The sequence below is a fragment of the Melospiza melodia genome, chromosome 6 (genome assembly GCF_035770615.1).
Source record: "Melospiza melodia melodia isolate bMelMel2 chromosome 6, bMelMel2.pri, whole genome shotgun sequence".
Lineage (NCBI taxonomy): Eukaryota > Metazoa > Chordata > Aves > Passeriformes > Passerellidae > Melospiza > Melospiza melodia.
Window position 1 is genome coordinate 73426874 of NC_086199.1, and position 21143 is coordinate 73448016.

At 39.8% G+C, this 21143-nt stretch overlaps 1 protein-coding gene across 2 annotated transcripts in view; it reads right to left on the reverse strand.

Annotated features, from left to right (window-relative positions):
* The window catches only part of RBM25 (RNA binding motif protein 25), a 32872-nt gene extending 13905 nt beyond the window's left edge, over window positions 1-18967 (reverse strand). Inside the window, exons 1-8 of one of the 2 annotated variants that reach the window (XM_063159171.1) lie at window positions 18885-18967; window positions 12204-12324; window positions 8448-8497; window positions 6844-7014; window positions 6490-6547; window positions 5164-5324; window positions 2409-2591; window positions 132-185 (exon numbers count right to left, since the gene is read on the reverse strand). In XM_063159171.1, the coding sequence (XP_063015241.1) occupies window positions 132-185; window positions 2409-2591; window positions 5164-5324; window positions 6490-6547; window positions 6844-7014; window positions 8448-8497; window positions 12204-12309 (783 nt within the window). In that variant the 5' untranslated portion in view covers window positions 12310-12324; window positions 18885-18967. The remainder of the gene's footprint in view (window positions 1-131; window positions 186-2408; window positions 2592-5163; window positions 5325-6489; window positions 6548-6843; window positions 7015-8447; window positions 8498-12203; window positions 12325-18884) is intronic. The other variant, XM_063159172.1, reaches the window with a different exon arrangement.
* Between the last annotated feature and the right edge of the window lie 2176 nt (window positions 18968-21143).

Sequence of the window (21143 nt, forward strand, 5' to 3'; positions counted from 1 at the left end):
CTGCAGTACCAAACCTGACAGTCTGATGTTAATGAGTGGAAAAAAAAAAAAAAAATCAGATGGACAAGAGTCACAAATCTGGCAACTAGCAGTAAACATAGTCATTGTCAAAGCCTACAATGTAAACGAACCTTGGTGATGAGTGGATAAGGTATCAGTGGGGCCACTGGAAATCTGCGGAAAATCTGCGGAAAAATCCACGGAGATTTTTTTTTTTAAAAATTGATTGCACACTACTCTGAAAAACAATGTTTTGTATGTTTGTACTACAACGCAATATTGTATTGCTGTGATCTCATTTCTTTGATTCAACAAAGTTACAGAAGAACCTCGCTAATTCTCCCTTTGCTGAACTACTTACAAACACATAGTGATGTCTCATGTTAGTAAGACTTCACTGAATTACAAGTGTACTACAGGATATTAGTACGCTATGGTAGCATCAGAAACAAGGCTAAGCTACACTTGCCAAAATAAATATGTATATTTGCAGTGGGTATGTCTTGATTTCATTTACTCGCTAATTCGCAGAATTTGGTAGATTGCACCTGCTCTTATAGTTAGTGCGAATTAGCGAGGTTCCCCCGTGCTTGAAATTGAAAACCAGATTCCACTCACTCTCAGCTCCCCACACACATTTTCAACTCCCCCACAGCAGTCATGCCTTCACCCAGAAGAACTAATAGCCTCTGCTGCTAACACCAGCGGGAGTCATCTCCACACCAAGCCCTTCAGGGGACAACAGCCCCAAAGCTGGTGAGTTTCCACACCCCCCTCACCGCCCCCACAATATATCTGCATCCACCTTCCCTTTCCCCCCCACCCTCACAGTCTTTCTCTCCCCTCTCCTTTATGGACAAGAGAACAAGAAGCTAGTACCATCTCTTCACTCCCACCTCTATCCACACAGGCCAAAGATGGCAACTTCCAAGTTTCTTGTCTTCCTTCCCAGTATGGAAAGGATGATGGGGTGCAATTTCAACCCACAAGTGCTGTGTATTTTACAAGCGCTCATTTGGCTACTCAGCTGGCTCAGATTAGCAAAGTTCTATACGACACAGAGCTAAGAAAATATTGCTCTGTCTCAGGGACATACCCAGCACCCAGCTCTCCATGACTGCAAAGGCCTCTTACAATGTTTAACTACCTGGCATTATTCATGGCCATATATATGTATATTTACCCACAGGATAATACACATTGCAACAGCACTTGCAACAAAAAAATACAGCTGATAGCATTAAACAGTGACTCATTTGCAAATTGTCATCAAGGAAAACATCTTCTCCCAAAGGGAGGGAGAAGAAAGAAAAACAAATTCTCAGCTCAGCACTTTTATACCTCAGGTTGGCCATGACTAACAATATTGTGGGAAGATAGACTTGCTCCCTGAGGGAGATGTTTCTTGCACCACATTTAAACTCCACAAGCATTTGAAACTGCATCATTGCCTTGGAATAGGTACTTTGCAGAAGACTTAAGTGGGTAAAAATCTTGGTCAAACAATTTTCCAATCTCTTTTATCTCTTTCCAATTCTCTTTCACATAAGGTGCAGAATGTTAAGTGGGAAAGCCCATTTTCCCATGGTTAGAAACTTTGCTGGAAAAGCTAAGTCTGAGTTTGCTTATCCTTGTTCCCCCTTCTCCATTTTGTTTTAATCCATAAAAAGGTCATTCACAGAAGCAGGTCTAAACCAGAACATTCATTCCTGCTTAACATGGTTTTTTTTTCGCATTTCACAAGGATAGGAAAGCTGGCTGACCAAATCCAGCCAAACTGAGATGTGTTTAGAAGTGATTTTGTAAGGCAGGAAGATTACAATGAGCCTTTCATCCCCAAAGGATCCCTTCAAGGACATACACAACTAATGAAGTGCTTCCACATATGAGTAGACAGCTGCAACCAGTTGGATCAAGGCACACTGCAAGAATGCATTCAAAAAGCAGAGAGAAGTATTTTGTCAAAAACTACCAAATTTGTGGCATTACAATAGTGCCCTGGCATCTTTTACTGGAAGTGGATGGTATGCAGGAACTCTTTACGGTTGTTTTTTAAGTTCGTATTGAAAAACCCTATATGCACATACAGATTAAACTGCACTAAATTCAGTATTTCCACCTTCAGAGGGATGAAAGGTCGGTTCAGTCCTGCCCAGATTCAAACCTGTTGCTCCAGGAAGTTTATGTGCTCAAATCCCTAAACCATCCTGAAGGGATGGTGTCTATAACTGACTAGCTTTCCGCTCAAAAAAAAAAAGAAAAAAGAGGAATTGCTGCTGACATCAATGCTTGTTGATTTGTTTTCTCATCAGAAGTTTAGGTTTAAAGTATTTGCACAAGGTTTGGCCATTATATAAAGGTGAGTTGAAGAAAAAAAAATCTGTTTTGTCCAAAATCAAAACACATACGTCCTCCTTCTTTTCCTTTTTCTTCTTCCTGGGGTGAGAGTCAGATTCCTGGGAGGGGGCATTGAGCTCGCTGGAATATTCTCGTATTAAGACTTCAATGGCCCCTTTAATTATCTGATCTCTTCTCTTTGTTTCCTCATCCAGTGCTTCATCATCATCATTTGTTGTCTCTGGTCTGGAGTTCTAAGGAAAAATGGCAAAGTAACAGGACTTAACAAATTGAGAGTAATAGTTGTTTTATCAGAAGTTCACCTTTCATCATCACATTCATGCCCCTACAGTATTTACTATAAAAAAGCAAAACCCCAAACAAACAAAAAAAAAAAAAAAACCAAACAACTCACCACATGAAAACCAAACCACCTACAAATACAAGTAATTATCAATTGCATTATATTAGTCAGATCTTTTCACACTGGCAATACCACAGTTTATTGCACAGTTTTATGGAATGGATGCAGAGAGCAAGTGTAGGATTGTACAATAAAATACCATACTAAAATAGGAACACAAAAATGGTGATTAAGGCAGTAGACAGGAAAAGAGAAAACACCCACACACTCCCAGAAAGGCAATCACTATAGTGCAGCTCTTAGACAAAAGTTTTGCCTTTTATGTTCCAGAACTTCAAGTCACTTCAACAGCAGCTCCTCCAAGCCTTCTATTAAATGCCATGCAATACCAATGCCTACCTAAAACTTCCAAGCTGCAACTTCAAATTGGAAAACTATATTAATGAAACATCATTAGGAAAAACATTCCTTGAACAACAAACTATTTTTAAAATTATTGTTGATCAAGTACTTTGCAGTTCCTCATCTTTTTGCCCCTTTCAACCTTGTAGGGAGGAAAAGGAACACAAAGAAGTGCCTTTCCCTAAATATTACATGAAAGCATAGAAAGATGATGTGCACACCAAGCAAGGTAGCCCACCTCTCAATCCCCTGAATCTTTTAGAAAAATGGAGTCTCACCTGAGAATCCAGCTGGGTATCCCGTCAAACGATAGGTGGTGGGTGGAGTGAGGGGGAGGGAAGGGTCTGATGGAGCAGCAGCTAAGAATGAGGGGGAAGGGAGGATTCAGTTGGAGCTGAAGAAGCTGCCAGGCCAAGGAGGAGCAGGCTGAAAAGAGCTAGAAGGTGGTGACAGGGGGTGGAATTGAAGAGATCCAGGGAGAAGAAGTGATCAGGGAGAGCAGGTAATAAGATAAAGGTTTGCTTGGTGTGTCTCTGTATGAAATCATGTTGTAGTTTATATGTTTGATTTCTTAGTTCAAAATATTTGAGAAAATTTGAAACTTTTGGATCCAAGTGGCACCAGCACACCAATGATGGTATGAAAGGAATTGCAAGCAGTTTGATCACAATGCACTTCATCAATACTCCTCAGCAATTCACAGCCTTTCTTAGCACCACCACAAAAAGCCAAATCCAATAAGACCCAACAAAAACCATGGAGTTAATCTCATTCTACCATACATTTCTCCTATGGTTGCCTTCACCAAAGTCACAAACAGTACCTGCTGCTGTATTACCATCAATCCCCCCAGACTGACTATAACTTGCAGAAAACAAAATTCTGGAGAGATGTACAAGAACTCCAGAAATACTTTAAAGCTCATTTGCAACATCAGCTGTGAAACACAGTATCACAGGTGATGCCAACATGAAACAAGGAAGTAAGAATGAAAAGGCAGTCCAATCAAGCCCTTACCTAGGCTAAGAGCTCATACAGTACTCCATTCAAACCTCACAAAGTTAGCACTCTGCTTTCCCAAGCCATTGGATTTCATCCCAAACACACGGCGTCCAGTCAAAAATATGTCAAGAACTGCAAGTCATCATTATGCCTCTACTTCTGGTTAGGTAAAATGAAATAAAAGTATCTGTGTTTCCACTATAATCTACATGTATTTAAGAAAAATTCCAAACTGAAATTTTTAAAATTTTTTGCTACAGCATGATTAGAATCTTTAGTTTTCTAAACTAGAGCCTCTTCTCACTTTGATCTTACTGAAAAAAACTGGTTTTAAGTGGTATCTTAAAGCACATAAAAAACCTTTAGGAGTTAGAGACAAAGCCCAACTTGATTTGGGTTGAAATACAGCAAGTTTCTTTCAGCAAAGAAACAGACACCATTAAGTTCAATGCAAGCTTGTCAATTAAGGTATCTTTGCATCTCAATAAGAAGTCAACATAGCAAATATCAGCAATTATTCCAGAGCAGATCCTTAGCTTCAGAAAGGGATAGTACAAAAGCAATTTTCCCCTCTACTAAATGTCTGAAAGCAGCCCACTGCCTGATATCTGTCTCTTCTAGTGAAGGATCTACTTCTTTCCTTTTCAGTACTTGTTTGGAAAGATCATCAATTCCCCTCAGACAGCAAATTTACAGATTGACAGAGTAACTTCTTCTAGGGTTTCAGCACTTTCAAGAGTTTCTAAACAAAAATGAAGCAACGGAATCAAAACATACAGCAAATATTACTGCACTTCCTAATGAATTACAGAAGTTATTCTAGAAATGTAGTTGTAGCTTGCAGGTAAGCAAGCTTCAAACACTAGGGAATTAAGAGCTGACATTTCTCTGCCTTTCAACATATCTTCAGACTCACTAATGTGAATCTGGCAGAATCCTAAAATTAATAAAAGACACAGAAAGAAGTAGAAACTGAGACATGCTCACAATCTGATCTAGAAAGCAACATTACACTGACATTCTACTAAAAGAATGCAAATCACACATTATATACATACCCCATTAGATGCCTTTTTCTTTGCTTTCCATTCATCTAGCTGAGCCTTTGTCTTTGCATCAACTTTGACCAGCAGCTTCTTCTCTCCAATCTGGAGGTCATGGAGTAGTCTCAGTGCTCGTAAGGTAGAATCTGGCTCTTTGTACTCACAAAATCCAAAGGCTGAAATGGATGATTGAAATGAGAAATAAACACATTAAAGTTCTTCAGGTAATTTACTTTGTTTAAAAATGTGTTTTAAATCAATAGACTTGGAACACAGACACTTTTTTAAAAAAAGCCAGGAGTACACATCATAAAAACTCAATGTTCATCCACCAAACTAATCTTTGATATAATTATCAGTCCAATAAATAAGATGGAACCAGTACACACATTCTAGATGTCCCATGCCTGGAAACTTCCATGGTCAGGTTGGATGGGGCTCTGAGCAACCTGATCCAGTTGAAGATGTTCCTGCCCTTCAAAGGGGGTTGGACTAGATGAACTTTAAAAGGTCCCTTCCAACTCAAATGACTATGATTGTGTTTGTAAAGCTTTTGATATATCTGTCTTAACTAAGAAATGCAGTCTATATGATGACATCTCAGGTGGATTTGCAATTGTCTGATGATCAAGGGCATCAATCAACAGCTCATTGTTAAACTAAAGGGAAGGGTTTCAATCTTTCAGATATTCAAACTAGGTTCTTCACAACAGTTACATAAAAGTGTTAAATGAGAAAAACATTTTTGACAGCAAAATAAAAAAAGTGTGAGAGATAAAAAAGCTGAAGAAACAGAACTACATCCTTAAAAAGAAAAAAAAAAAAACACCCATAAATCCAGCAAGATACAAAACCAGCAAAAAAATAGTAACCAAAATTGTTTCCTGCAGTCACTTTGGAAAGGTCACAAAAATTAAAACAGTTCAACTTGACAATATGAAAGGTCAATTTTACATCAGAAAAACCTCCTTCATGGAGAAGAACAATACATATTATTGGAAGTGGCTTGTAAAAGTGTTAGAAAAGTATCTTTCTTTGGGGCTAAGTCCAAAGAGGGAAAGCTTTCTCAGGAATAGTCTATAAAATCATTCAACTTCAGAAAAGAAAGGTAAGCAAACTAGGCTCCCAAGACATCTTTCAATTTAACCATTCTTAATTATATTATTTTATTCTCAATTCCAGAAAATACTAGTCCTTTACTAGAAAGCATTTCACAGCTATCATATTACAGCATCTTAAAATGTTAAATTATTAAGAACAGCAAAGCGTCACAATAGTAAAATGCTGCCAGTTAATAAAAAAAAAGTATATCTAGAGATTTTGAAAAACATGAACAGTTACCTTGAAGTTTTCCAGATGCTCCTTGCACTCTCTTCCAACTCAAAACCAAACCACATTTCTGCAATTAAGAGAAGTATCATTAATTATTATGTTGAAAGCATTACAAAAATGTGACCACTTTTTGCAAAATATTATAAAATTAAAACAGGGTAAACTCTACTAAAAATAAAATACGTCTATATTCATAGACATCAATATTGTCAAAAAGTTGTACTCCCCATTATTGGATTCAGGCATAATAGGCTGCTATTCCAGTGAGTGGGAATAGCTCTACTTTAAGTTTCAATGCAATGCTTGTGGGTCCTTTATTCATCAGCCAGGGATGAAATGCAGCAAGCAGTCTGCTGTACTTACTGCTAGAAGCTGCCGTATCAGCATGTCTGAGGCCTTCTCTGAAATGTTGCCTACAAAAACAGTAGTAGTGGGACCGCAGTTTTCATCGTTTTCTTTGTTCTTCAAGCCGGGGTGATCTTTTCTGACTCCCAAGTGTTTTCCAACCATAGACACTGTGGTAGGAACTAACACCTATAAAGAGCAAGAGAAATTGTAAAATAAAGCACTGGACTTTTTTTTTTTTTTTTTAATTGGTAAGACATGAGACTTAGGGATCTGCACTTATTTCAAATTTGAATTTTCATACAAACCTCAGGCTTATGGAGTAAAACACCAATAAGCAGTTCAGGCTTTAATACTTTCTACAACACAAAAAAGATGGCCATTTTCTGGCAAAGGAAAGTAACAAAAGATAACTGAACACAGCCACTGAAGGTCTCAAGGTGAGCATACAGTAACATTAGGTATTATTTCTCCTACAAATAACAAGTTTGCAACATTTGAGTCACTGGAAGTTGAATTACCTTACCTAATACTGTAAAAACCAAGGTGTGAATAGAAAAGTAACTCTGACTCAAAGGCTTCAATGGACACATGACACATGATCTTAAAGCTTCCACACAGTGAATAAACACTACTGCTTTATTTAATAAACACACAACACAAAGTCTCTTTGGGTTAAGGAGCAAACATCTGCAAGTTAACTGTACAAAGACAGGCAGGATCATCTGCTCCATTTTGCTACTCTTCTTTCACCTAAGAGTTAACAATTCTTATGCATAGTCCCTCTTCTCAGAACACCTTTCTAGAAGTGTCACTTACTAAAAGTTATTCTAATCACAAAACTGAAAAATAAATTTGTTTCAGTATCTCTGTCTTAAACACACTGGTTACCATGAACATACCCTCCAGTAGGAGATAATACAAGCTATCCAAAAATCCTGTATTTTGGGGAGATTTCACTCCTGCAAAATCACACAAATGGTAACTCACATTGAAGTCGAGAAGTAATGTTTATATTTTAAAGCGCACTTTTTTTCACCCAAAAATCATAAACCTCCCTTCCAACTTGAAATTTGTAAGATAGACAAAGAAACCTTTCATTTGCTTTTCCACAGATGGATATTACATGCAACTATTCCTTTTCCTGCAACATGGAGACAGCAACCTTATCTGTAAGCTTGTCAAATCACATCTTTTTGGACAACCTAGCAGTGCTGTGCGATGGCCTCACACAGCTGGATGAGGCAATGCCTTCAGGGTACTGTGTCAGGGCTACAAACTCCAGAGTAAGAGACCTGGAACCTCCCTGATCTAACTGTACTGCACAGGAAGAGCACACATGATCCAAAGACAAAGCCTCTCACTGTATTTGAGAGGAGTGTGTCTTCTTGCAAGAACAATAACTGCTTCACCTCTGCAGCTGGTGTCTCCAGACATTACTTCAAACTTTGTCTAGGTGAGAAATTAGTGTAACATTTGCATTATAGCTGCATTTAAAATTAAGCATCTTCTTTCATAATACAATTCTGACAGAATAGAGCAAAACAAAAACACTGGTGACATATACTAAGTTTTATTCTCAATTTTATTTGGGTATCCTACATCCCTACTGTAATACTTACAGTTGGAGCAGGAGCCATGATGCCCATTGGTACAGGAATCATAGGGGTCCCTGAGAAAGACAATACATTAATATTAGTCTGCCCTGCTGAGAACTGATGCATACAAATGGAATCACTGCAGACATGATTTTCAAACTAGACAGCAATTTTGGTCAACTAAGAATTTCACAGTACTGATTACCAGTAATTCCTCAAGCATTCCAAGGAAGCATATATAACATACCATAGGCATCCTGGTCACTTTCTGGTATTACCATTTCAACTCTGTCATACACAAATCTATTTTCAGAGCATAATCAAGCCACAGTATTGTTCTAGAAGACAGTGGGGTGATAAATGAGGCAGGGAATTCCTGAGAGGAAAGGCAGCTGATGCCCTACAGATGATCTCGTTCCCAGCTTACACAATTCCCACAAGTGCAATGGTTTTTGCACATGGCTATATGTGCAATGGATGAGGTCCTGTAGAGAACAGCACCAGGCTTCATGCCACTATTTATGGAATAGCTTAATAAAGGCAGCATAAAAAAATCTCTATTGAGAAGCTGCTGAATACTTCACTTGGCAGTCTCCAATACCTAATTTAGAAAACCACAGAATTTTAATAATGTTCATTAATTCATATTAAACAGTATTTTAAATTAATATTTAATGAGATGAAACCTATTTTACACTACCAAATTCACTAGCAGCTTTAAGCACTTTCATGAGCCAATATCTGATCATAAGAAAGGCTCTTTACATGCTCTTTACAAGGCTCTAGAGGTTAAATATATTAAATGAATGGATTTCATCAAAACTAGTTGTTGATCAGCAGACACACTGAGACTTGAGAACAGTGAGGTCAATCTCATGTTCTTCACAGGAATCCTATATCTCCTTTTTTTTCCATTCTACAGACTTCCATTGTTTTTTCCCTCTCAATCCTTCCCTTACTGTTGTATTCAAAAAATTCAGAAATTTGTATTCAGAAATTTGTTGTATTCAAAAAATTCTAAACAAATTTCTGCAACCTACTGCCCCTGGATTTGCTCCCCCTTTCTCTAGTGTTTAGTCTTGAAATACTTCTCCTCAGACATCCTTTCCAGTTTTTTCCTCATCCACTCTGGTTTTGCTTTATTTATGTTTTTATTTTCTCCAGCTCTCAATTCTCTTCCTAAGTCCCTTCATATTAAGGTCATACTACCTCTTCTTCCTCCAAATCATTTAGACAATCAAAACTGTTTTGCTCTCCCATGTTCTCTGTTTTAATACACCACAGCATCTGACAGGCTGTAGCAACGACTCACAAGCAAGACTGGTCGTGCAGCTCTATAATTAATATAATTATCACAATGGCTTTTAAAGTTACAGCTCAGCAAACACATTTGTGTTATCACTGATAATTCTATGAAACTATCTGCCCAATGTTTAGCAGAAGCCACAAAAATCCACTGAAATATTGGGCATGTCTGGAAATACAATGACCATAAAGGCATCATTTAGCTGCTACACAAAAGCTTGATGCACCTACAGTTTTGACTAAGGCCTACAGACCTGGCCTCTGCAACCCAAGGCTGCCCAGCCTCACAGAACAGCACCTACATGACTTCACTGGTGAAGCAGCTGCTTCATTAGGAAAGGCTGCACTGCACACTCTGAGACTCTTCAAGTGTGGAGGTTTGCAAGGCATGGAACGTGGCTGAGGTGAACAGAACCACTAAACTCAACCCGCCCGACTCCCACATCAGAACTGGGGCAGGAGGGAGACACTGAGTAGGGAACCAATTTAAAAACAAACTTCAGAGAGTAGCACTTTTCACAGCAGTTAATGAACTTTTCAAATTTGTTTCAAGAGGTGACAGAGACGAACAGAGTAAAAAAATTCCAAAATGTTCCCAAATGACAGGTCCAGAAGAAGACAAAGAACAACCAGAAAATCATACTCTACTACCCAACGCTACAGGTGCATGAAGCAACAGACTCAGAAAGCAGACAGGCATACATGCCCACCCTAAATGCTGCCTTCTAGTCCCACTGCCCACACACTGCATCAGCCTATATGGACTGCAGGTCTCACCTACTACAGCATTTCTGGCATGCAAAATTGGGGTTTTTACACCTTAGTGGTATCCAGTAATCTTCAGAGATTTATCAGAATCACCTCCTTATCAGATCTTCCACACTAATATTGGGAAATGCTAGAACTTCCTGTTTTTAGCAACTGTATTTTTAAGCAAAACAAACCACCCTTCCGATCTTCATTATTATGCAAGCAAACTACTCCAGCTGAAACTCTTCAAAAAATTACAGGCTGAGGTAACTAAGACATGAATTTTTCACCAAACAGCTAGCTAAAGATAATATTCTAAGTCACTAAAATTGTGATCTTACATATGGACTAAATTCAGAGCAGATTTCATAAAATCTGTGGCATTTTCAGCTCTACTGATGTTCTTATACTAAGAAGTGAGATCTATATCCTCTACAAGTCAAAATATGTTGTCTGCACAGGCAAGCAAATCATGTTTCTCTTATGCAGACAAAAGCTTTATTCTCACCTAATAACCAGTCTTCTCCACTCTACATACTATTCAGATTCCTAATATGAGACTAATATAAACTCAGATTCCTAAAATGAGACTATTTAAACGCAACAAGAGAACAAAACCTTCTTTGTCACACATTCTAAGAAGTAAAATGTTCATAGCCAAAAATTATAACAGACATTTAAAAATATATTTCAGAAAGATTTTTTTAAAGTATCTGGTGTTTTATACACTAGTATATACAAATTGGAGCTAGAAAAAATAAGAGGTATTATTTTAAAATTCAACCCGAAATTTTTGACGGCAGGATGCTACCTAAGCAAGAGCTCTTCCTTTATCAGAAAATAGGTAACATCTCACAGTTGTCAAGAAAAATGTTTAGAAAAATTAATGCAAGTAAAATTAGCCTAATAAATGATGTGCAGAAATGTTTTTGTAGTTCACCCATCTGTTTTTTGAATGTCTCTATTGTCTATAAAACACTCCTGTACAACACAGTTTAAGACAATATAGACAACACAGGAGTTATTTTCTGCAGTTCTTGTGATGAATTCTGAAGAGGTAATTCTCTGATGTCCTCCCCTCTCCCACCTCAAGTCATCATTACGTATACTCACAATACAGAAAGAAAGCTGTTCCAGACCAACAAGATAAAATCTCAACTCAAAAACCAGAGGCTGATCTTAGAGATGAACAAAGAAAAAAGGCAGGAATAATTCTGGGAAGATCAGAAGAAATTATAAAGCTAACTATAAATTTGCAAGATGTTTAAAGGAAAGAATACAAGAAGCAAAATAAAAGAAAGTGGGACATTAAAATAGAGAAAAACAACTCAAAAAAGTTGAGTTGAAAGTTACTCCTCTATGTTCACATCACACATACTCAGCATACCCAAGAGTTTCCAAAGGCTATTACAATGGATTACTGTCAAAACACTGGCTTTGGAACACCTAATATAAACAGAAATCACCACTCAGCTTCAGTCTTGAATACAGGCTCAAGAAAAGTCCAGTATTTCATTTCTGGTTAAATGTAAACAGTTCTTGGTAGACCAAAAAGAGCTTGCTCACATGACATTCTCTGTGGGAAAACTAGAACCTCAACTGCAATGTACACAAATCTGAGTTACCAAGATATATTATTTACAAAAGTTCCTGGCTTTTAAAGGAATTCAGAATAATAGAAAGAAATTAAATTCTACAATACTTCCATATATTACTATAACTTACCAGGAGGTACAGGTGGAGGAAAACCAGGAAACTGTGGAGGTGGGATCCCAGGGGGAAGTGTTGGGATTCCCATAGGAGGGCGATTCAAATGAGGTGGAAAAGACATTCTTGCAGTCACAATCTGAAAAAAACAGAGAAGGAAACTTATAGTCAGTTCCTAAACGTGAATTACAAAAGCAGTGAAGTGGTAAATGTCTGTAATTATTTAAAATTTTTATATGGACTTTCAGCTACGAACTAGAACTTATTTTTTTCAACTTTTTCCCCTCACAGCTATTCATTATGTTAGATGTAGTAGAAGTCTTCTCTCTCAATTAAAAACAGCACTTCTAAGGAAGTGTTTCAGAATGAACTGAAAAACAAAGCTATATCTGACTCCTCATACCAATAAGAGCATTAACAGTTTGTACAGTTTCTTTAAAATAAAGCTATCTTGGCAGTATTAGAAAGCAAAACTGATCTTGTAACACATTTTCAATAAAGCAAATAGTTCTGTTGTACAAGAAATGATCACACACAATACAACTGTAGAACAAGACACCAGAAAGAAGTGGGACGTTTGCAATGCTCAGCACCAATGGGAGTTGTATTTAAGATGACATTGGGGAGATTCTCAAATCCCAGCAAAGAGAGAGTTAAAAGCTTGAAAGAGGGTTCTGTGATCTATTTTTAACTCAACCCAGTCCACAAATCTCCTAGAGCACAACTTGGACATTAGCCCATGAGCTGAGGGTCAACATGCTCCCACAGAGAGTAAAGATCATTTCAAACATCCTTTTCTATTCAGATTATTATTTTACATGCATATTACTGACCCTGAAACAGAGACCAACCAGTCATAAAACACTCAAGATCACCCTTAATACAACTAAGGCATGCATTCTTGCTTCCAGTACAGTTTCGGTAACCTTACACAGTCAAATCTTCATGGAAGGCTTTAGGCCCTCAGGTCTAAAAAAACCAAAACTGGTCACAATATTACTGCTGAGCATATACCTACACTCACAGTGCAGTGAGGAAGCACTGGAGAAGTTCACACACAGTGGATCATGTGGATATGAATCATGAAGACACAGTATCACAAGTGACAAGAACCCAGTAAGCTGCCGGCAGAATGGGCTCTACAGACTGCCTCACAACCCACAGTGACAGATCTGCACTGCAACTGCTTTCCAACAGTCAGCCATCAGCCAAAACTGAAGCAAGGCTGTCTGGAGAAACAGAGTTATGGTAAGCAAAATCCTGATGCATGCAACAGAACTGTAGATTGTAACATGCTTCCTTCAAGCCAGGAACACAATGGCACTGAACATTTTTTTGTTCTTTGCTGGAAACAGGTGTACCTTCCAGACTTGCTCAAGTGCAAAGCCATTAGTATTAAATACTAGAAGTAAAAGACAGTATCAGTACTCTACCATAACAGCAGGTACATCTGAAAGATGTAAAAAATTTTAATAACATAACCACATAGAAAAACTTTATTCCCTCAGATTCTGGAAACAACTACGAGAGATAAACATATATAGCAGACTGGAAAGGATGAAAGAGAAACCCAGATGTATTTCATAATACCTTCTAACACCAGAATGTACTTATTCTGGTCTAAGAACATATATGTAACCCTATCACATAATTCATCCAAGGAAACATTTCCAACTACCTAAATTACACAAGGTATGAGATGAGGGCATTCATTGACCCCAAGGGCATTTATCAATATATCACCAAGCAAAACAATGAACACTCCTGTGACACAAGGTCTAAGATGGCAGAAGAAATAAGAGAGAAAATGTAAAATTTTTCAAACAATTCAATAAAGCTTTTATGAAATCTTATAAAGATAAAACCTCCCCTCCCTTTTAGAATCCATATGCCTAAGAATACATTTCCTTTCTGCAATTCCTGAATTTTTAAAACTGTATAAGTAAAGAAAAGCAGCAAATAGGTATACCATATTATTTTTTAAAAAGTTGCTTATTGTCTCCTCAGACTACATGTACATCAGCTGACATTCATCTAGAATCTGGCACTTGTATGGTATGGAAGGGAACAGAACTCCCTTACCTGCCTTGGTATTACTAGAAACTTTCACACGCACAAAAAAATAACCAACAGAAAACCCTCAAAATTAAGATCTTTAAGGCTCCCAATTCTTACCTACATTTCAAGCTGAAAAACAACTGGATGAAATTCAAAGCTATTTTGGGGCAGATGGTACAAACAATAAGCTACTGGGTCTGAAATGATTCTAAACAGGCTACAACAGAGTGGCACCATCGGAGGTCCACACAATGTTAATGTGTGGGCTGTAAAACATGTAAGAATAACTGGGGAAGTAATTTTCCAGGCTGCCTGTAGGTGCAACCCCTTCTCTCGCTCTGATAAGCACTTTATCTGAGCCATCACTTTGGAGATGCCAACAAAAAAAGCCTGGGGACTAAGAAGTGCATCAGTTCTTTGAATTAAAAGATGCTGAAACATACCATAGCCAGTGGATGTTAAATATGCACAGAGAAGGAACTGTTTGGTTGGGGTTTTTTTATAATTTAAATTAAAAACCCAAAGATTTAGCAGTCAACTAAGTTACTGCTGCTGCATAAAAGGAGAAAAGCAGTAAGAAGCGAACAAACTTAGTCTTTCAATCTTTTTGGGCAGATGATGTGGAGCACATTGTTACACACAGGGCTTCAAAAGTCCATTTCAAAGCATTCCCTTCTTTCTCTCCCCACCCCCCATAGCTGTACAATTATTTTCACAGCAACTAGAAAGCTGTTTTCTTACTGACTTAATTCTTACATGGACCAATCCTAGCAACTCTGCTGCCTGTGGCATTTAAGATCAAAACTAGAATTAAGGAAAGCCTGGGTCTCCTTCTCACTACTCTGTGTCACTGCTAATGTGAAAGCAGCAGAGAGAACAGTTGAATTCTGGTTCTGTTAAAAAAGCTGTGAGGACCAAGACACCGGCAGTGAAACTGCTCACTGGAGAAGTGAGAGATCTGGACCAGGGAGGAAGATGCATCCAAGATACCACAATCAAAGGAACTGCACAACACACCCTAAGCAACTACAAATTTCTAAGCATATACAAATCAAAGGTTAGGTATGAAAATTTAGGAGATGCTAAGCTGGATCTATGTAGAATACACTTGCACACATCTCAGGGACAGCATCTTGAACTTCTGTGCAGACTGTCCCCCTACCCTGCCAGTACAGTTCAGTGATCAATTTCTGATACATTTACTGTGATCTCAGGAATGTACATGGTGATCTTCCAACTTCCCCGATTTATTCAAATGTCTAAGTAAGAAACTAAACAGTCCTGACATTTTTAAAATCTCAGCTGACTTAAGGAAGTATTGTCTCTAGTGAAACTGAATGTAAGCAGCATGCTTGACAGCTGCAGTTTAACTAGTAGCTCTAAGCAAGCGTTTAACTTGCATGAATGTTACAGTGGTCACAAAAATACAGGAGAAAGAAAAGCAGTGATCAACTGGCCAATTGGTCAAGACCACTCAAAATACTGAAACAACATCTTTACCTCCCAAAATGATGGATTTATGTCAGGTCTCAGACTCAGTGCAGTCAGTTTAGGCTGTATGCACCAGCAAGCAATACAACAGGAACAAGTCTGTTAAACAAAACTAATGGAAGTTTAGACCCTCATGTCTACACTACATGTTTTGGGGAGGCCCACCCCACTAAAACAAATGCCAGTTTGTAGGTACAAGTGCATTTTTGAATATATTTTCATCCAAAAGGAATCCAGCTTATGCACTGGAATAGCACAAACCAGTATGAAATGAATTTCCTAAGTGATGATGACTGTGAGACTTCCTTCAAGAGCACACCCTTGATCCAAGTGAACACAGTAACACAGGTGAACACTTTATTAGCCTTGGGCCATTTCTCTAAGCTGCAGAATAATTATCAAATGGATGGCAAAACACCTAAGGTTACTTTAGGCAGACCCAGCTCAAAAACAGCCTGAGCTACTAAGGCAAGTGCTACATAAACATAGCTATAATATTCCAGGTTCAACTTTGGCCCAGAAGGAATTCAGCTGCTTTCTGCACTGCACTTCTGACTTAAGTCCTGGTAGAACCAAGCGACACGCAGAGCAATCTGCATCAATTTCCTGAAACTTGAAGAGAGTACAGGGATATATCCACAGGTTCTAAGGTCTGGTAAAATCCATTGAGACTGGTTAATCCTGTCATGGTGAGATCCCTGCTGGGATGGAGCTCTGTCCACTAGGAACATGCTGGCTCTGATTTACAACTGAGCAAATGCAGACAGCTCACCTTAGGGCCAGAATCAAGTGTCTGAGGGCACAGAGAACTCAAAACTACAATGAAACAAGGGTCACCACCACCCAGACACTGCTGCCCTGCTCTTCCTCATCATCTCTGACTCCTAGAAGTCCCAGTAAGAGGGGACTGAGATTACACTGGTCTGGCTGCACTGTTAGCACAGTAATTTCTTTTTAATCATAGTATTCTTTTAACCTTCTGTATTACTGACACTATTTTTTTTAAAGAGAGGTGAAGAGATATGCCACAAGCAGAACATAAACTCAATAAAAATTTCTGGTAATAAACATATTTAAAATTAACAATTCCATCATCTAGTCAGGGCAGTGTCATAATTCTAAGAGTGTTACAGGATTTATATTACTATCTCTGTTTTCACATCAGAAACTTGATGTGTAAAAGTTTTATTTATTTAAAAACTTGCAAAAACATCTTAACCAATTTCAAAGCACTGAAGTTCCCCGTGAACCAACCAGTTGCACTACTTACTACTGCTACACCAAACAAAGTTAAAACTGACTGCAAAACCCCTCAAGTCTTAATACACAAACAAACTTCACGTGTCTTAGGAATACATACATGAGGTGTCATAGCAACAGTGACAGTATGACTGATACAGTCTGATCTAATTTTATCTGATTTTAACTTCCTTTCAATATTTTCCCAAAACACTTCTTCTGCACCACAAAGTCTGTACCCTTAGTCTAGAATAAGTGGCACAGCTGTGCAGGCTGAAGAAAACATACACAGCAAACCCGTGTGTCAAAGTCTGTTCCATCACACAGGTTTGTGTGTTGCTCTCCACACAATGGGTGGATATTTAAGCCATTCCATTATAAAAACAATCTCGTAGTCTGTCACCCAACAAAGGTGCTGTTTATATTATTACTTGCCATCAAAAAAATCTCCCTAAAAGAAAAATCTTCTATTCCAAGCCAACTGGTTTCCTCAGTGAAAATGACCACTTTCTCAGACAGTTTTCTCCAAAATGGTCGGCAAGTGAAGCAAGATTTAAATGTTAAACACAACAGACATGGGGAGAGATAAAATATATTATAGATTTCCTAAGCTAAGAACAAAAATACTAGTATTTGCTCTAACTTTTTTTTTCAGAGGTGATCTAGAAAGAGTTTAGTAATTGCTGTGGAATAGCTGCATCCCACACTGTTATTATGAAGCAGCACAAAAAGCAACGTGTTTACCCCAACCAAAGCCTCAGTCCAAAAGCCCTTTAAGTGGGGATCTATTCAGTATGTAATCAGAACTTTAAGATACTTGATTTAATTCCAAATTCTGTGCCTCTGCACCCATATAAAGCCCTGGTTAGTGAAGTAAGTGACTTTCCATTCTAACTTGGCTATTGACTCTTCCCAAAACAGAAACATGGCTGTGGCATTACAACACTTACATGAATGAGCACTCAGAGGCAGAGAAACAAGCAAACACAAAGCACTCTGATCAATGCCATTCCTTCACAGGGAAAGTAAGAAACTCTCCTATTCTTCCTTTTAATTCGTTCTGAACTCACTCCATAAATGCTGATGCAATACCTGAAGTAATGCTTTCCCACCAGACACAAAAAGGGACTAAAATTCAGTGTGTGTGCATTTCAGTCTGAATGGGCTAAGAAATATAAAAATTTTGAGAGCTAACTTTCTCTAAGGCCGTTAACGACCTAAAAAAAGAAACAACAAAACCATCAGCTGTGTTCAGGATATTCCCTGTGTTGAAACAAAAAAACTCTCCTTCAAGCAGACAAAGGTCTTTTTCTTCAACGGAAAAAGACATCATGAGTAAAACACGCCGTGTGCCCATCACAGCGGCTCCTGACACGGATGAATCATTCTTGATTATTTTACCTAGACCTGGTAACACGTGTTTTAAGATGACCACGCCAATGCACACTAAGGACAATAACTTCCTTGCCGCAATATACCGCGTTTCCTAGTGTGATCGGTTTCCCCGACGTGCAAAAGTAAAAATCCCACCTACAGTCCAAGGCGGCCGGGCCCGGGGAGCAGCGTCGGGCGCCAGCAAAGCTCCGCGCAGGTCTCGGTGCCGGCCGTGCGACGGGCTCCCCTCGCCTCCCGCGGCGCCGCTCCCGAACCTCGGCCGGGGCCGGCGGAACGGAGACCCACGCGTCCCAGCGGGAGAGGAAGCGAACGGGCCTCGCGAGCACCGCCCCGAGGCCGCTCGCCCGTTCCACGCCCCGTCCAGGCCCGAGCCGCCTCCCCAGCGAGCGCCCGCCGCGGCCCAGCGGCCTCGGCCCGGTCCCGGCCGCGCCTCCGCCCAGCGGGCGGCCGAGGCGCCACCGCCGCGCCTCCTCCCTCCCTGCCTCCCTGTTTCCCCCGCAGTCCCTCGGTTCTCACCCTCGGCTGCGGAGCGGGGCGGGGATGGCGCGGGGAAGGCGCTGGGCCGGCTGAGGCCCCGCTAGGCCGCGAACACACCGCGCCGAGCCGCTGCCGCCGCGCCGCGCGGGGTCATGTGAGCCGCCTCTTCCGCCAGCGGCCCGGCGTGCACCGCGCCGCGCCACCACCGAGGCGGCTGTGCCAGAGCGCCCCCGCCGCGCCCCGGCAGTACCGCGGCCGACCATAGAGCGGCGGCGGCGGCCGACGGGCCGGGGCGGCCAAGGGGCATGCGCGCTGCCGCCATCCTTGGTGCGGGGGCGGCGCGGGGCCGTGACCCGGCTCGGAGCTCCGCCGTGCCGAGGTCAAGTGTCGCCATTCGGGGCTAGGGCGGGCTGGAGGCCCTGGAAAGCCCCGGGCGAGTGTCCGGCTGTGGGTGGCACGGAGCCTTGCCCGTGTGTCAGCCTTCGTGGCCCCCTCAACCTGGCACTCTGGCCAGGCTGAGGTGCGACCCGCCCGTGACGGTGGTCGGGACGGGCTGTACCGCAGGCAGGGAATCCCCTCCCGCATTGTTTGGGATGCAGCCCAGGATACAACTGACTTTCATGGAAGGTTCCGTGTGCTGTAAAATACCTAAGGATTTACACAGCGAATAGAGCGTGTCTTAGGCAGCTGTGTGCTCATCAGAAAGATGTCACTGTGCTCTTGGGCCTAGCCATGGTCTACAACTGATAGTTTCTCTGACCTACTTTCAGCATTTAAACTACATTAAGAGACAATTTTCAACATGACATGCAAGACAGTAATTGCTGTAGTTACGCCACTGGTGGCAAGGAGTTGCAAGTGGAAAGAGGAAGTAACTAGGAATGAGAGGAACGTGATCTTACAGATTATTACGAGGTAGACCACAAAATGAACATGTGCATAAATCTGTTAAAAAAATGTTGGATTAGCTAAGGAAAAAAATGTGTTGTATTTTCCGTTGTTTAAAGAAAAGTGTTCAAAAGACAAGAGGCCAATGACAAAATCTCCACCTGTAGAATGACTTCTTCAGTACAAAGCAGATTAAAACTATCTGGCTGATGTCATACGGGCTACTGAACAGCCAACAACTGCGTTGGAACTAAGATCCTGTTCATCACCTTGCTTTACCTGATGTGTAAGGTAAATATTTTAGCAATAAGAGATTTAAGAAATATTTCAAGTTTGAATGTAATTTTTTTCTCCCACCAGAAACAGCATTTTTACTTTCTGTTAATTACAGCTTATTCTAAAGAGGTGGCGTATCTCCCTCAAACTAACAGATATTTAGTAACTACATTACTGACCACTGTTAATATTTAAAATAATTTATTAGCATACCTAAGAAAACCAAGCAAAAGAGAAAGGGCATAACAAAAATTTTCAGAATCTTCTCTGTGTTGTTTTTTATCACACAACAACACCTCAGCTTAAAAAAGAAATGTGAATCTTAAACTGATTTGTACTGCTGTAATAACTTTTTATTTACAGGAAACATTGCAAAGGCTTTGCTTATGTAGAGGTTCATCTTTTTTTTAGCCACAGAAATAGGCTATTTTGCATTTATTCTTCTTGCACAAATCAACTGTAGCCTTCTGTATATTTCTTAATCAAGGAAGAACAGCAGCAGAAGCATCCAGTAAATGTAGCTACTTTCCTGTCCTTACTCTTTCTGCTATGGGATTTTAGAATTACCCACCCCTAGTGCCTGTATTATCTTCCTGCCTTTCAGTTATGCAATTGAGATCCCTTTTCCAGATACTGATCACAGTTCACATTCTTCAGGTCTCACTGCAAACTCCAGGATTTTGTGCTCAAGCCAGTCAGGAAGATTGCAGTACATGGCTTTTAATATTAAGGTTAAAATTAAGAGGTGCTCTTTTTTTTCTGCTAATTATCTTGTATTTCAAGCATGAGAAATCATTCAAAAAATGTTAGGCACAACCTTAGGGTACAAGGGTCACATTGTTTCTAGACTGTGCATTCTAAACATTTTATATGCGTTTTTTCTTCCCTTCCTCATGTCCTTTAATTGCTCCCTCCGTCACATTACCAGTCTAAATAGAGGCACTTAGAGGAAAATCCCTTAGATGCCAGCCTCACTGATCTCATTCTTTGGCTCATCTGAATAGCATTGTGAGATTTAAAAGTTTCTACCTCATATGTATTAGTTATATTCATTATTCAGGATTTTTTCAGTCTGAAGACATTTGGTTCACCAAAGCTTTATTCTTACCTAGATGTCAGTCTATTTTGTTAATC